We start from the raw sequence: 16,370 nt of genomic DNA, 5'->3' as shown, positions 1-16,370 counted from the left end.
TTGTTCTATGTCTCTCTACATCATCGTCTATATCTCTTGTCTCCCTTTCCCGTGACTTTCAGTCTGAAGAAGGATCCCGACCCGAAACATCACCCATTCCTTCTCTCCAGAGATGCTACCTGTCTCGCTGAGTTACTCCAGCATTTTGTGTCTATCCTTGATTTAAACCAGCATCTGCAGTTTCTTTCTGCACATTTAGGCTTGGTACCCTCTTTCAGACTGGAGAAGGGCCTCACACTGAAATTTTAGCTATCCATGTTCTCCAAGGATGCTGCCTGACCCGCTGAGTTAGTCCAGCACTTTGTGGCTCTCTTTTAGGTTGCATGTTAAGTGGCATTCTTATCTGCTGCTGCTGACGGTCCACATATCATTGCGGGCGTTCATTTTGAGCTCTCTGATGTGTTCTGTATTGTCCATGCCATCTCTTGTCTTTGAAATGAAGAGTGAGAGATAGTGCAGGTGGGAGCAAGGGGGTTCAAAATGCCAGAACTAGTGTCAAATCAATGTAATGCATTGATTGTCAGTGTGACCTGCCTCTGCCTCTGTATAATGCCCAGAGGCACAGGGCACGTACTGATCTCTTTATAAGGATGTTGTTCTCAGAGTCGCAGAGAGATACAAAATGGAAACAGGTGGCTCAGCCCACAGTGCCCATCATCAACTACTCGTTTTTACAATAATCCTATCCTAATCCATTTTATTAACTCCTATTAACTCTCCCTCAGGTTCCAGCTCTCACTTGCACACTAGAGACAATGTATAGAGGGCAATTAACCTACCAATATAGTCAGTCCGAAAAATGGTAGCTTAATCGGCTTGGTAAATGTAAAAATTGTCCCTAATGTGTGTAGAGTAGTGTTAATATGCGTGGATCGCTGGTCGGCACGGACCCGGTGGGCCAAAGGGCCTGTTTCAACGCTGTATCTCTAAACTAAACTAAACTAAAGGGCCTCGTCCCGAAACATCACCCATTTCTTCTATGCAGAGATGCTGCCTGTCCCACTGAGTAATTCCCACATTTTTTGTCTATGTTCGGTATTAACCAGCATCTGCAGTTCCTGCCTGCATAATTAAACTGCCAACACGTAGATTCCAGGAAACTGGTTAGACGTTTGTCTGTTGATGTTTTTGGGCTGGCTGAGAGCTGGAGTAGTTGCTAAATGGACTAGTCCTGCTCCTGTGAGTTGTTGTTTATCAATTACAGAGACCTATTGGTTTGATTAAATATTAGTCAAAGGACGAGTTGTAGTTATATTCGGTTAGAACATTATGATTTTGAGGCGTTGGAGAATTTTCAAAAGTCATTAGAAAATGAAAGAGTAGTTTAATGCAGAACTGTGATGAATCACTCTGAGTGAGCAAAGCTATAAACCTGAGAGAGGAGAGGTGACTATTGTAGTCCAGGTCAACCAAGTAGCAGGGTATTTAAAACAGTTAAAATGAGTCATCTGGTGCCCATTCTGGTCGTTGGGCTGGCTTTTGTAAACTCTGTAGAATCGTTCATAAACAGGAAATATACACATCTATGTGGCAATCATTATTACATGGAAACATTTCGTGTTTGTGAGGGACACAAGCGAAAGATTATCCTTCCTAACTCTATTGGTGAGTAAAGAATGCAATGCTATCAGTCAAGATTGGTCGTATTCAATGGTTTACAAAAAGGCAAGAGTTCAGGTGTATTTACAGTTAGAATGTGAGGTGAATTTTGTCTTGTATTGAGTAATCCAGCGACTGCATAATCTTCATCAATAATATTGAAAGATCCTTCATTATATATAAATAATATATATAGAATATAAAAAACATCCGGACTCTCATGAATATAAAATTCAGACAAGTAAAATAAGTTGTCAAGTTAGTTATGAGCTATTGAATTCAAGTTTATTGTCATATGTAAAAGTGTGGTGAGGTGCAGGTACAGTGAAAATCCTTGATTTTCCTTGCCCTCGTCTCTTTTGATGTCTCGTTTTCACATCTTGCCCTTCTTTATCTCTGTGTCTCCCTCTCCCTTGACTCGGTCTGAAGAAGGGTCTCACCCATCCCTTCTATCCAGAGGTCCTGCCTGTCACGCTGTGTTACTCCAGCTTTTTGTGTCTATCTTCGGTGTAAACCAGCATCTGCAGTTCTTTCCAACACAGTGCAAATCTTGCTTGTAGCACCATTGCCGGCACATCGTCTCAGACAACACACACAAACAAACATTACACACAGGTTCTGCAAGACAGTAAAAAGACTGTGCAAAACAAGACACCAGTGCAAAACACACCTAGATCACCACCATGGTAGTGCAAGAGATTGTCCGCGGTGTTCTAATGCTGAGGTACGATTAGCGTTGATCTTCCTGACTAAAGTATAGACTGATACATTCATGTGGATCAGAAGATTGTAGATTTGATTTTCAACTAACTTTTTGAAGCTTCGTCAGTCAGTGGAGATAGAATTGGCCTCAGCAAATTTTTATAAAGGGGAGGAAAATGAATTAGTCAGTTGTTGCAAGAGATTCCTGCTGAACCTGAGTCTGACACTCGTACCTTGTTAGGATTCCATTATCCTACTGCCTCTGGTTCTGTATGGGCTGTCCTATTGCAGAGACAATGAGTGTTTTTTTTGTCAGTGTTTCCCCGTGGCCCGTAGCTGTGAGTCAGCCATGCATAATCACTGATTACCAGTACAGGTAAGTGGATGAGGAAGGGGTAAATTTATAAATGCATGTTATAAAATGAGACAACTGACTCAACTGCGTAAATTAAAACAGAAATGTTGGAAAATGGGTACTGCGAGCAGAGTGGCGCAGCTGGTAAAGCTGCTGCCCCACAGAGCCGGAGACTCAGGTTCGATCCTAAGCTGGGGTCTATATGGAGTTTGCATGTTCTCATTGTGATTGTGTGGGTTTTCTCTGGGCGTTCTGGTTTCCTCCCACATTCCAAAGACGTGAGGATTTGTAGGTTAATTGGCCTCTGTAAATTGCCCCTTGCGTGTAGGGAGTGGATGCAAATGTGGGATAACATAGAACTAGTGCGAACAGGGGATTGATGCTCAGCATGGACTCGGTGGGCTGAAGGGCTTGTTCCCATACTGTGTCTAAATGTTTCATATTAGGGCAGCACAGCGGCGCAGTGGTAGAGTTGTGCCTTACAGTGCCAGAGACCCAGGTTCGATCCTGACTACTGATGCTGCCTGTATGGAGTTTACACATTCTCCCAGTAACCATTGGGGTTTTCTCTGGGTGCTCTGGTTTCCACCCCCATTCCAAAGATGTACAGAATTGTAGATTAATTGGCTTTGCTAAATGTTGAATAGTCCCTAGTGTACAGGATAGTGCTAGACTACGGGGTGATCGCTGGTCGAATGGACTCGGAGGGCTGAAGGGCCTTTCCACTCTGTAAGAAACTATGTGGCGATGTTACAAAACCTACCTTCAGCGGTGCTGCGGATCTGCCACGGGCTGTGTGCGCGACTCCAGCGCCTTTGGGGGGGGGGGGGGAGCGGGATTAAAATACAGGTTTGTATCGCTTGTCGGAGAGGGACTTCCTCGGGCTGCTAGTCGATGAAGAAAAATCGATCGGACTTCCGTTCCCATTTTCTTTTTAAATTGCTGGATAAATTAATCGCTGGATTAAAGTAAAACGTGACCGAACGCCCTCAACGCTTTCAACGTGACGGATCGCAATATCAGGACAAAACAAAGGGTAGGTTGTTTATTTCACATATAATCTTGTTTCCTGGGATGGCTGTAGTCTAATTTTACGATGCAAAAATGTTATTTAGTCCCCAAATGATTCGGCCATGTCTCGCCTGCCGATATGGGCTTAAAATTCATGGCAGCGGCAATGTTCCAATCGATTGCCTTCCAGAAACAGCCACTCGCAAGATGATTAAAATTCTCATTTATTTTGGACAATCATGTCATAAGAGCATCTGAATCGTCTACATTTTGTGTAATTGTCTATCCATAATCAATATTTTTATACTATATATCCACAACAGTTTTAGTCACATGTATTGTGCAAAAAATAAGAATTTGGATTATATTGAGAGTGGGTGTTTCTAGATTAATTTATGGGAATTGAACATTAAATTCCTTCCATTTTTGCATATGTTCATGACAGTGAGATTTAAAAATCATGTTATATTGTGAATTCTTGTGTGAATGGGATTAGTTTGTTATTTGGATACAGGCTATTTAAAAAAAAAAAACAACCTTTTCTTAAGAAATGGATAGATATCTAGATCTAGTAATTGAATTTTGATGAATTTAATTGATTAGATGAATTTAACTGATTTGATGAAACTGATGAATGTGAATTTGTTGTTGGGTATTTACTATTTGTTTTAGCGTTTAACTTTATCATTTCTACCTGTTTTCTAAAATTGCAAATAATAACTTGTTTCTGTTAATGCTGTTCAGTGTTTTTTTCCTTTACATTATAAACAGATGTCTCCGAAGAAGAAATGCAAAATTGTCAATCCAAATGCCCAGCAAAAGAGACTGATTTAGACAGCTTTCGCAGAGATTATCCGAATTTTTGCTACTCCAAATGTACAGGACATTCTTAATGGGAAAGTAGTGGGCAGAAAGGCATGTCATGCATGGTTTGAAGAGCAAAAACTTGTAGTTTACAATGCCAAAATTGAAAAGTTGACGAAAAACAAGGTGTACAGAGTTGCTTATTGGTTACAACCTGAGGAATATGATGATGCTACTGATTATGATATGTCAATGTACCAGCTAGCAACTGATCTTCTCCATAAAGACTTGGTCTATTGCTAGAAATTGTAATTTATTCACCTATCTGTTACGGACATACAAAATATAATACAATAATATTAAAGTTCTGATCTTGAGAATACCACATTTTTGAATTTTCAAGGCAGTCGGGGTGTTTATTACTATTTCCGTCAATTTTGTAATTAGCTACAATTAGGTAACTAGCTAATTATATGCTTTAATTTCAGGTCATCCAAGGAAGATGTTTTATATTTGTTTCAGAATGCTTCAATCTATAATAACTGAAAATTTCACTCAGTTCTCTTAATTTTTAAGAAAGTTATGATCCGTCCTCGATCACAGCTTTTGTGTTAAGGCAATGGAAAAGCAATAGGGAACAAGATGCTAATTTCCGAGTATGAAAATGGCAATAACTTTTTAATACTGAAGATATGAAAGTGAATTAAGTGTCAAATAAAAGTTCTTTTTATGCTTTATCTGATGGGATAAAATACAGGCTTGATTTAAAAAATCTCAACATTTTGTAACATTCCTAAACTATGACTATATTGTGTGGAAACAGGGCCTTCAGCCCAATTTGTCCTTGCTGACAAACATGTCCCACAAACACCATTCCCACCTGCATGATTTTGGCCCGTATCTCTCTAAACCTATCCTATTCATGGACCAGTCTAAATGTTTTTTAAAAGTTGTGTTAGTACCTGCCTCAACTACCACGTCCGGCAGCTTGTTCCGTACATCCACCACCCTTTGCGTAAAAAAGTTACCCCTCAGGTTCCCATTAAATCTTCCCCCCCTCATTTCAAACCTATGTCCTCTGGTTCTTGATTCCCCTATATGGCAAAGGACTGTGTGTTTACTCAATCTATTCCCGTCATGATTTTGTACACCCCTATAAAAGCACCCCTAGCCACAAAAGTACTTTATCTCTCAAGTAATAAATTATTAAAAGTACAGATTTTGTTTCTTTGTATATTTTAAATGGTCTTCCCTTGTGTGCAAGCTTACTTGTTCAGTTTCAGGCAGATTAAGTCAATTATAAATCACATCTAAAGAGCTAATCAACCAGTAACCTCCGATCAGAAATTTTGGAGCTCTTCAAGGCTGGGAATTGTTGCAATATGATGGCCGGCTTAAGGTTCATTCTACCACTGGATTACATAGGGGAATGGCAGCTGTTTAAAGAAAGTCTGCTCCAGAATGTTGAATGCTGACCATTGTTGTGCAGCAAATATTAATTGGCCATTGAGATAATCATGTCTGGATCTGTGCAATAAATGCTCCAAGACTGGAAATGAAGGATAGAGATTCCCTTCCCAATTCACCTGCTTCCAAGATTCAAGGATTTAAAAGTTCTACTAATTTGCTTAGTCTATGCTATTTCTTGCTATTGGATTTTTTTTTAGTATCTCTTACCAATATTATTTACTTTAAAATTATATGTCAATAACTTTCTCTATAACCTTTGTTTTCAATCTGTGTTTTACAGGACATTAGCCGTTCTTTTCCCTAAAGGATCAGCCAATTTCAGATTAAGTTGAGAAATAGCTTCATGTGTTAGGGTGATAATTTTCAACACGCATGTTCAACATACAGCAAAAGGTTTTGCAGGCATGGCATGCCATCGTATAAAATTGCTTTATGTTTCACCTGAAATAGTTTTTAATCATATTTATAATTCAGTGTAGATAACCAAAGATTGTAGCCTCTAAGTCAATGTTTCGTCATAGGCTGTTAGCCAAGTAGGTTACTGCTTCTTTTGAAAATAATGCCATGGTTAATTATAGAACTTGATATCAAATTAGAATTATGCTTCTTTCCGGTTGTATCTGTTAATTTTCTAATTTGTAATTACCCATTTTTCGCAATCCTAACATTGAAATGAACCCGTTGTGTGAGTCATCTTCCGGTCATGACTAAATTGCCTGTCCCACTTGGGCGTCATTTACGCGACATCATTTACGCATCACGACGCATGACACGCGCGTCGTGACGTGCACGTGATGAGCGCATTGTGCGTGGTGATGTAGGCAGTGACGCACGCTCACGCGCGGCGCCCACTGACGCGCAAATGACGCCTAAGTGGGACAAGCCCTTTACCGATTTCAATTATCCATCCATGTAATCTCTTTGATCATTTTTGTTTAAGATCATAAAGTTTTCTTTCCTTTTCATGACTGTGTGGAATTCTTTGTGAGTCGCTCTGCAAGAATCCCTGTGAATAGTGGTGAGTTGGTCTGCAAGACTACTCGGAAATATTTAAATCATTTCACGGTTCAAGCAGAGGGCTGTACTCCTGGGGAATACTGGTTGGTCTGAGCCCGTAAGTCTGAAGAAGGGTTGTGACCCAAAATGTTACCTATCCATGTTCTCCAGAGATGCTGCCTGACCCGTTGTTTTACTACAGCACCATGTATTAGCCAGCATTTGCAGTTCTTTGTTTCTACTGGTTGTAGAGTTGAGCTTAGAATGTAGTTCTGTGCCCAAGTGATCCTGTTTGGTCACCAGTGTCTGGAAGGAAATGAGACCACATGACAATGAACCATCCATGGGGGGAGTGGACATTACAAGGCTTTATGGCAGGGTTCCCAACCTTTTTCGTCCCGTTTACCCCAGGCAACTATTATAGCACATAACAATGTTATTTCACTTATTTATGAACAACTAATGATGAACAGATACTGGTATACCAGAACCAAACACAGTCAGCCAATGAGAAAAAATATGTACAAATTCAGAATCAACAAATTTACCCCCTGGGTAGGTGAAATTTACCTCTTGGGAGGAAACTTACCCCAGGTTGGGAACCCTTGCTCTATGGGGCCATCTAGAGGCAGTACAAATAAAGTACAAGGCTGATCACAACAGGGCAGAAAGTGCTGGAGAACATGCACAGGTGACGATTCGGGTAAGGATTCTTCTTCAGCATCTCGGTTGATCGCACCAATCAGAAGAAGGAATAGGACAAATAACTTAGTCGACTGGTTTTTATTTTTAGCATCCACGTCAACATGATGGGAATTTAAATTTCCAGACAATTGTGGGAAGTGTAGGGGAAATATGAAGAATGCACCTTAACATAAAGGCTGGATACACAAGGGATTGTCGATGCTGGAATCCGGAGCAACATAATGCTGGAGGAATTGAATGGGTCAAGCAGCAGTTGTGAGGGGAATTGCAAACCCTGCACCAGGACTTCTCATGTTGAAACGTCAATCATCCCCATCACAGATGCTGTTCGACTCAGTGACTTACTCCAGCAGATTGTTAATTCCTTAACACGAAGGCTATGGAACAACTGGCTGTGCTGCCAGGGACAGTGGCGATGCCTGGAGCATTGGTCTAATTGACTGAAGCAACTTGGATAAAATAGGGCTGGTTGATTAATTTATTCCTGGGTGAGATTTGGGAATTGCCAGCAAGCTCAGGAGTCATTCCCCAAGTTCATAAGTTCATAGGTTCTAGGAGCAGGATTAGGCCATTCAGCCCATCAAGTCTACTCTGCCATTCAATCATGGTGTCCATCGATAAGTGGCCGTGGGTAAGTGGAAGTGATGATGGGATGGGTGCAGCAAGCAACAAAAGGTTTGGAGAACCATAATTCAGTGTGAACCAGCTTCTCACATCACTTTGGGCTCTTACATTCCTGATCCAGGTAGGATTCTGGTCATTGGTGAGTGCAGGACACATATGGTGGAGAATTCAACAATGGTATTACTAATTGCTGTCCTGAGTGGATGAGCGTATACGGGCTAAAGTACTAATCAAATAAATATTGTTGCAGAAAAACTAATCTTTTGCAACCCTGTTTGCACTGTTTCCATTTGTTAGTGACCTACTTCCCTGTGATATGCATGCTGATGAACCATTCATCATTCAAGCAGATCCAACCACTGGATATCAAGCGAGGGGACAAGTGGGCTGAGCAACCTTCCCATTGAGCAATAATCCAACTTACATTTCTTTTTATTTCTTCCTGACAGGGAAGCAGCTTGTTTAGCCTGTGGAATCGATGCCCTCTCTAAGATCAAGCTTATTAACCCTGGTTCCTCTCCTATTTACTTATCCCATCTATTCCCTCACAAATCACACCAATCCAATGACTCTCCTATCATTTAGGTATGTTACAAAACCTACCTGAATCGTGGCTGAGCATCTGCCCTGCCCCGTGTGCGCGATTTTGGCGCTGTTTAGAGGGGGCGGGTTTAAAACGCGATTTTTACTAGGCTGTTCCAATCGAAAATGTTCAGCCTAGTAAATCATTAACGGAAAATCGCTGAAAGACCCCGTCGCAAAAGGTATTATTAGTTTTTATGGCCTTGTATAATATTTATAGTAGTTTAAAAATCACTCTCTCACTCCGCAACCTCTCGCAGCCCCAGGGTTTTATAAAGCAAACAATTAAAGGTATGTACCTTATTTTTACATTAAATGGGGCTTGTATATAACCCTGTAATTAAAGTTTTCTATAGCGAGTAGTTCATTTTGGGCTCTTTATATCCCGCAGTATTTTTCTGGGCATTTGAGGGCACAAATCCAGCGCAATGTGAACGTTCTAAACCAGCGCGTTCGCAGGAACCCACTAGAAAGCCGATTTATATTGACTTTAATTTACAGCAATTGAACACTAAATTCCTTCCATTTGGCCTATAAATTGATATAAATGAGATTTAAAAATCATGTTTTATTGTGAATTATTTGTGAATATTATTTGGACACTTGGGCTATTTAAAAATGTTAATCATTTATTAAGAAATGGATAGATGTTTAGATATAGTAATTGAAGTTTGAAATTAGCTACAATTGGGTAACTAACTAATTATATGCTTTAATTTCAGGTCATCCAAGTAAGATTATTTTATATTTGTTTCAGAATGCTTCAATCTATGATAACTGAAAATTTCATTCAGTTCTTTTAATTTTTAAGAAGGTTATGGGCTTTTGACTGTCCACGATCACAGTTTTTTTGTTATGTCCATAGAAAATCAATAGGGAACATGCTAATTTCCGAGTATGAAAATGGCCATAACTTTTTTATTACTTGAGATATGAAAGTGAATTAGGTGTCAAATTAAACTTATTGTTATGCTTTATCTGATGGGATAAATTGCAGACTTGATTTTTTAAATCTCAAAATTTTGTAACATTGCTATATCATTACGGTCTCCCGGAGTAACCAGCCAAGCATCCGGCATTGTTTTGGGATGTGTGAAGAAACAGGGTGAAGGTGCAAATTCCGTGTCTATAACACTGGGGGGCTGAATTGAACCAGGGTCACTGGAGCTGGGGGCGGCACAGCGGTAGTTGCTGCCTTACAGCGCTTACAGCGCCAGAGACCCAGGTTCGGTCCTGACTACGGGCGCTGTCTGTACAGAGTTTGTACGTTCTTCCTGTGACCGCGTGGATTTTCTCAGAGATCTTCGGGTTTCCTCCCATGCTCCAAAGACGTACAGGTTTGTAGGTTAATTGGCTTGGTATAAGTGTAAATTGTCCCTAGGATTGATGTGCGGGGATCGACGGTTGGTGCCGATTCAGTGGGCCAAAAGTCCTGCTTCCATGCTGTATCTCTAAAAATTAAAAACTAAAACTAAAAACTAAGCTGCACTGCTGCAGAGCCATTGTGTGTGATAGACAGTATCCTTGTCCCATCATTGGATTAGCACCCATTGCTCAGGTTACTTTACTGATCCAATGTAGAAGTCATGGGATGTGAACATTGCAAGAACAGAGTCATCGAGTAATACAGCCCAGAGTTATTCAGCCCAACTCATCCATGCCGAGCTTTATACAAAGGCATGGCTTTCTACAATGTGCACACACCATTTGTATGAAGCAATACCAGGGGAAGAGATAGTGACTCAGATCCTCAATGGTGGAGCTTTGCATCTCGTCGAGTCAGAGCTCTGCTGGAAGTCCAGAAACATGACGCCTATCCTGTCGGGAAAATAAGTATACATTCAACAACCCTTGAACGAATCTGCTGGGTTATGGGCAAAAATATAGAAGTTAACATCGGCAGGTGTAAAGTTGGGCAAAGGGTAACTGTCCTAAATGAGTAGAATAGATAGAATATGCTTATTGTCATTGCACAAAACTGAGCAACGAAATTCCATTTGCTTCTCCTACGTTAAAAGAAATACAACACAACACCAATGCACATATGTACAGTTAATAGTAGAATATAAATACATTTTTAAAAGACATTAAAATAATTTAGCGGTATTCCTCGAAGTAACTTCTTGCTTCCCAGTGTTCACTATTGGAGTTAAGCTCTTTTAGCGCACAATGGTAGAAACTATTTTTTAGTCTACCAGTGCGAGCCTGCAGAGGCCTGAATCGCCTCCCAGAGGGAAGCAGAGTAAAAAGGTGGTTGGCAGGGTGGGATGTGTCCTTTTTGATATTTATGGTATTGAATGTTGTACTCTTGAATCATGACAGTTAACATTCTGATCTATTGCCAGGCATTTTAACCTCCATGTGTAGGAAGGAACTGCAGATGCTGGTTTACACCGAAGGCAGACACAAAATGCCGGAATAACTCAGCGGGACAGGCAACATCTCTGGATAGAAGGAATGGGTGACTTTGCGGGTCGAGACCTTTATTCATTATGAAACGTCAAGAGTTTGAAGAAGGGTCTCGACCCAAAACATCACCCATTCCTTCTATCCAGAAATGCTGCCTGTTCTGCTGAGTTACTCCAGCATGTTGTGTGTATTTAAACCTCCATATTGCCATAAACTGTGTAAACGTGCCAAGAGTTCCTATTTTTGTTAACATTTACAAATTTGATCAAATGCGAGTGAACAAATTAAAATAGCTAACCATCAGTGACTTTTTCTTCCCATTATGTTACATTTGAAGTATGGGTCTGAGCAGTCATGGGGTGAGATGAACGAACACATTCTTGGGCAAAGAGAAGCAATGCATAGCTGGGACTGAGGCAAATAATGTGAAAACAGTCTCAGTGATCCGTGTTTACAGATGAAGCTTTATTTCAGCTCTAGATCCCAATCGGAACAGATATCCAATCAACCACTTCAGGAAATTGGAAAGTAAGAAGGTTGAGGATATGACCGAGGAAGAAGTGATTCACGAGCTTGAGTCGTATTATGGACGGAAACCGTATTACTCCAGGCGAAGAGAGGGCTTTATTTCACCTCGACACCACCATCGGGGAAGAGATCGGGGAAGAGAGAAAATGGACCATGTCCAGAAATTGGAAAGTAAGAAGGTCGAGGATATGACCGAGGAAGAAGTGATGAAAGTGCTTGAGTCATATTATGGACGGAAACCGTATTACGACAGGCGGAGAGAGGGCTTTATTTCACCTCGACATCACCATCGGGGAAGAGATCGGGGAAGAGAGAAAATGGACCATGTCCAGAAATTGGAAAGTAAGAAGGTCGAGGATATGACCGAGGAAGAAGTGATGAAAGTGCTTGAGTCGTATTATGGGCGGAAACCGTATTACGACAGGCGGAGAGAGGGCTTTATTTCACCTCGACATCACCATCGGGGAAGAGATCGGGGAAGAGAGAAAATGGACCATGTCCAGAAATTGGAAAGTAAGAAGGTCGAGGATATGACGGATGACGAAGTGATGAAAGTGCTTGAGTCGTATTATGGGCGGAAACCGTATTACGACAGGCGGAGACTGCATGATGTCCATCAGGCTGAGGGAGAGAACAAGAAGCGGCCTGCTTTTCCAAATAGTTTCCGCAAAATAATGTTGACAGGAAGAAGAGTTGTACTCAGAGATAAATGTTGCAAAATAAGCTGTACAGCGAAAGAAATCTATACAATATGCTCATACATCTAGTGATGTCAACTGTAATCTAGTCTGTAGAATGTCGTAGTCTTCTAGCAATGAAACTGGCCTTTTGACTCGTCATATCCATGCTGGCTGTTGTAATTATCTGTGCTAATTCTATTTGGCAACATTTGATCCGAGACCTTCTGTACTTTGACATATGTTTGTAACACATGAATGCAGAATCAGTGGTTTTAAAGAAAGAAGGGTCCGTTTTGTAAATTCAAGCTCCCGACCAGGACACTTTGCCGATAACCTATTTTAGACGTCAGAATTGCATGGCTTTGAAAGATAGTTTGAAAATATTCAACAGTCTAATAACACCTGACCCTGTATTTCCAACAAGGGCTGGGAAAATTTGAACAGAGTAGTGCAATTTCATCAAATTTATCTGCATACCTGCAGTAAAATAATTATGTCAGGATCTGTATTTGGTATGTGTGGTCTTGTCCTAACACTTAATTTCTAAATGTAGTAAAAATCATTCCCACTCTTCATTTATTTCAGTTGCCTTTCATTCTCTGACTGATGACATTTGTGCAACCAATGGAGTGGGATCAGTTTCCTAGGATTCTGGATACTTTTCATGACAGAAACAAAAGCAGAAATTGCTGCAACCATTTAGCAGGTCAGCAATATAAATTGGGAGAGAAACAGAATTTGAACGGTTGGGTCAAGAATCCTTTGTCTGATCAGGGAAAGTGAGATGTAGTATAAGTTGCAGAGTTGTGGAGAGAACAAAAGTAATGCAACTGACTGCTATTTAAAACATATAGAAACATAGAAACATAGAAATTAGGTGCAGGAGTAGGCCATTCGGCCCTTCGAGCCTGCACCGCCATTCAATATGATCATGGCTGATCATCCAACTCAGTATCCCGTACCTGCCTTCTCTCCATATTCGTCTTCTCAACCTGGAGTTTGTCCATTCTCCTTGTGTCCGCGTGAGTTTTCTCCAGTTGCTCCGGTTTAATGTCCATAAATTCATAGGAGCAGAAGTAGGCCATTTGGCCCATCGCGTTCACTCTCCCATTCATTCATGGCGGATCTATCTTTCCCGCTCAACCTTAATCTCCTGCCTTCTCCCCATAACCCTTGACACTCTGACCAGTCAAGTGTCTGTTAATCTCTGCCTTACAAAAACCCAATAACTTGGCCTCCACAGCCATCTGTGGCAATGAATTCCACAGATTCACCACTTTTTCTAAAGGTAGATCCTTTTATTCTGAAGCTTAACCCTCTAGTTCTAGGCTCTCGCACTAGAAGAAAAATCCTCTCCTTATCCACTCTATCCAGGCCTTTCACTATTCGGTAAGTGTCAATGAGATTCCCCCTCATTCTTCTAAACTCCACAAGTACAGGCCCAGTGCCATCAAACAATCATCATATGTTAACCCAGTCATCCCTGGGATCATTCTCGTAAACCTCCTGTGGACCCTCTCCAACGTCAACACATCCTTCCTCAGATATGGGGTCCAAAGGTGTTCAAAATATTCCAAATGCGGTCTGACCAACGCCTTATAAAACCTCAACAGTACATCCCTGTATTTATATTCTCGTCCTTTCAAAATAAATGCTAAAATTGCATGTACCTTCCTTACTATGGATTCAACTTGCAAATTAACCTTTTGGAATCCTGCACCAAGATCCTCTGCATCTCCAATTTCAGAATTCTCCCCCCCATTGAGAAAATAGTGCACTCCTTTATTCCTGTTACCAAAATGCTTGACTCCACACTTCGCTACAGTGTATTCCATCTGCCACTTCTTTGCCCACTCTCCCAACCTGTCCAAGTCCTTCTGCAGAGTCCCTGCTTTCTCCACACTATTTGACCCTCCACCTATCTTCGTATCATCCACACAATTGGCCACAAAGCTTTCAATCCCCTCATCTAAAGCATTAATATACAATGTGAAGAGTAGTGGCCCCAGCACCAACTCTTGAGGAACTCCATTAGTCACTGGCAGCCAACTAGAAAAAGCCCCCTTTATTCCCACTCTTTGCCTTCTTCTATTTGGCTAGCCTTCTACCCAATCTAGTATTCTCCCTCAAATACTCAACTTTAGACTTTTAGACTCGAAACATGTCCTTCGGCCCACCAGGTCCAATAGTCAATAGTCAATAGTTAAATGTATTCATCACATACACAATGAAGTGCAGTGAAATGAATTTGCCAGCAGCGGTACAATAAAAAAAGAACACACAATACACAATAAAAATTTAACATAAAACATTAACCACAGCATTCATCACTATGGTGGAAGGCACAAAGTTCAGTCATTCCTCCTCCATTTTTCCCCGTGGTCGGGACCATAAACCTCCGCAGTCGTAGCTGCGGGCGGCCAGATGTACAGGCAAGGTAAGTCCCGAATCGGTGCTTCCCTACCGGAGATTGCAGTTTGAAGATGACATAGGCCGGCGGTCGGAGCTCTTCTACAGGGATTCTCGGTGAGGGCTCCAGCTCCGGATGGAAAGTAAGTAAGTCCCCGCCGCGCCCACGGAAAGAAGCACCACAGACCGCGGCTTCAAGCTGTTGTAGGCCGTGGGTCAGCTGTCGGAGCTCTTCTCCTCCGGGATCCCCAATGAGGGTTCCCAGGCTCCAGACGCCGCGCCAGCTGGAAGCTCCGCAATCCACGCCCGCGGCAAGAAGCACCGCAGTCCGCGACTTCAGGCTGCCGTGGGATAGCGATCGGAGCACCCCCTTCTGGCGACCCCCGGCAAGGGCTCGCCCGCTACGCGATGAAAATGTCCACGCTGCTAAAGCTCCGGGCCTGTCTCCAGGAAAGGCTGCACCAATCCTTGGTGTTAGGCTGCGAGGGAGGCAACATGGAAAACGTATTTGTGGAGGAGGTGACCGAAAGCGGTTCCCCCCTTATCCCCTCTCACCACCCCCCACCCCAAGACACACCGAGAGACATTAAAACATACATTTGGGTATACTAAAAAAAACAAAAAAAGTAGAATTGACTAGCATGCTGCTGGCAGGCAGCCGTTTCGCAGCGCCCCCACCATCCGTGCCGACCAGCGATCACCCCGTGTACTGGCACTATCCTACTCACTAGGGACAACTTACATTTTTACCAAAGCCAATTAACCTGCAAACCTGTACATCTTTGGATTGTGGGAGGAAACAGGATCACCCGGAGAAAACCCATGTAGTCAAAAGGCGAACGTACAAACTCCATACAGTCTTTTATCCTTGGACCATGACCCCACAGACGAGCACCAGGCCACCATCTCTAACGCTATCACTGGCTTCATCACTTCCGGCTACCTGTCCTCCGAAGCCTCCAACCTCATCGTTCCCCAGCCCCGCACGGCCCGATCTTACATTCTCCCCAAAATCCACAAACCTCTCTGTCCTGGCACACCCATTGTTTCTGCCTGTGCATGTCCCACCAAAATTATTTCCACAAACCTCCACTCCATCCCATCCCTCCCTACCTATGTTCAAGACACTTCATACGCTCTTCGTCTCCTCCATGACTTCCGTTTTCCAGGCCCCCATTCCCTCATCTTCACCATGGATGTCCAGTCAATCTACACCTCCATCCCCCACCAGGAGGGTCTTAAATCCGTTTCTTCCTTGTTCGCAGAACCAACCAATCCCCGTCTACTGATACTTTCCTCCACCTAGCAGAGCCGGTCCTTACCCTTACCAACATTTTGTTTGACTACTCCCATTTCCTCCAAATCCAAGGCGTAGCTATGGGCATGCACATGGGCCCAAGCTATGCCTGCCTCTTTGTCGGGCACGTCAAACAATCCTTGTTCTAGGCGTACCGTGGCCCAATCCCCGAACTCTACCTCTGCTACATCGACGACTG

General features: G+C 42.2%; 1 protein-coding gene across 1 annotated transcript; it reads left to right on the top strand.

Moving 5' to 3' along the window:
* The first annotated feature begins 924 nt into the window (after positions 1–924).
* LOC129695362 (uncharacterized) lies at positions 925–15,309 on the top strand. The gene is made up of 2 exons (XM_055632245.1): positions 925–1,605; positions 11,732–15,309. The coding sequence occupies exons 1-2, from the start codon at positions 1,440–1,442 to the stop codon at positions 12,550–12,552; spliced, it is 987 nt and encodes a 328-aa protein (XP_055488220.1). The 5' UTR covers positions 925–1,439; the 3' UTR covers positions 12,553–15,309.
* The last annotated feature ends 1,061 nt before the right edge of the window (positions 15,310–16,370 follow it).

The sequence above is a fragment of the Leucoraja erinacea genome, chromosome 3, assembly GCF_028641065.1.
Source record: "Leucoraja erinacea ecotype New England chromosome 3, Leri_hhj_1, whole genome shotgun sequence".
Taxonomy (NCBI): Eukaryota; Metazoa; Chordata; class Chondrichthyes; order Rajiformes; family Rajidae; genus Leucoraja; species Leucoraja erinaceus.
The sequence above is the reverse complement of the archived record's forward strand: the minus strand, read 5'-3'. Positions and strand labels throughout refer to the sequence as shown.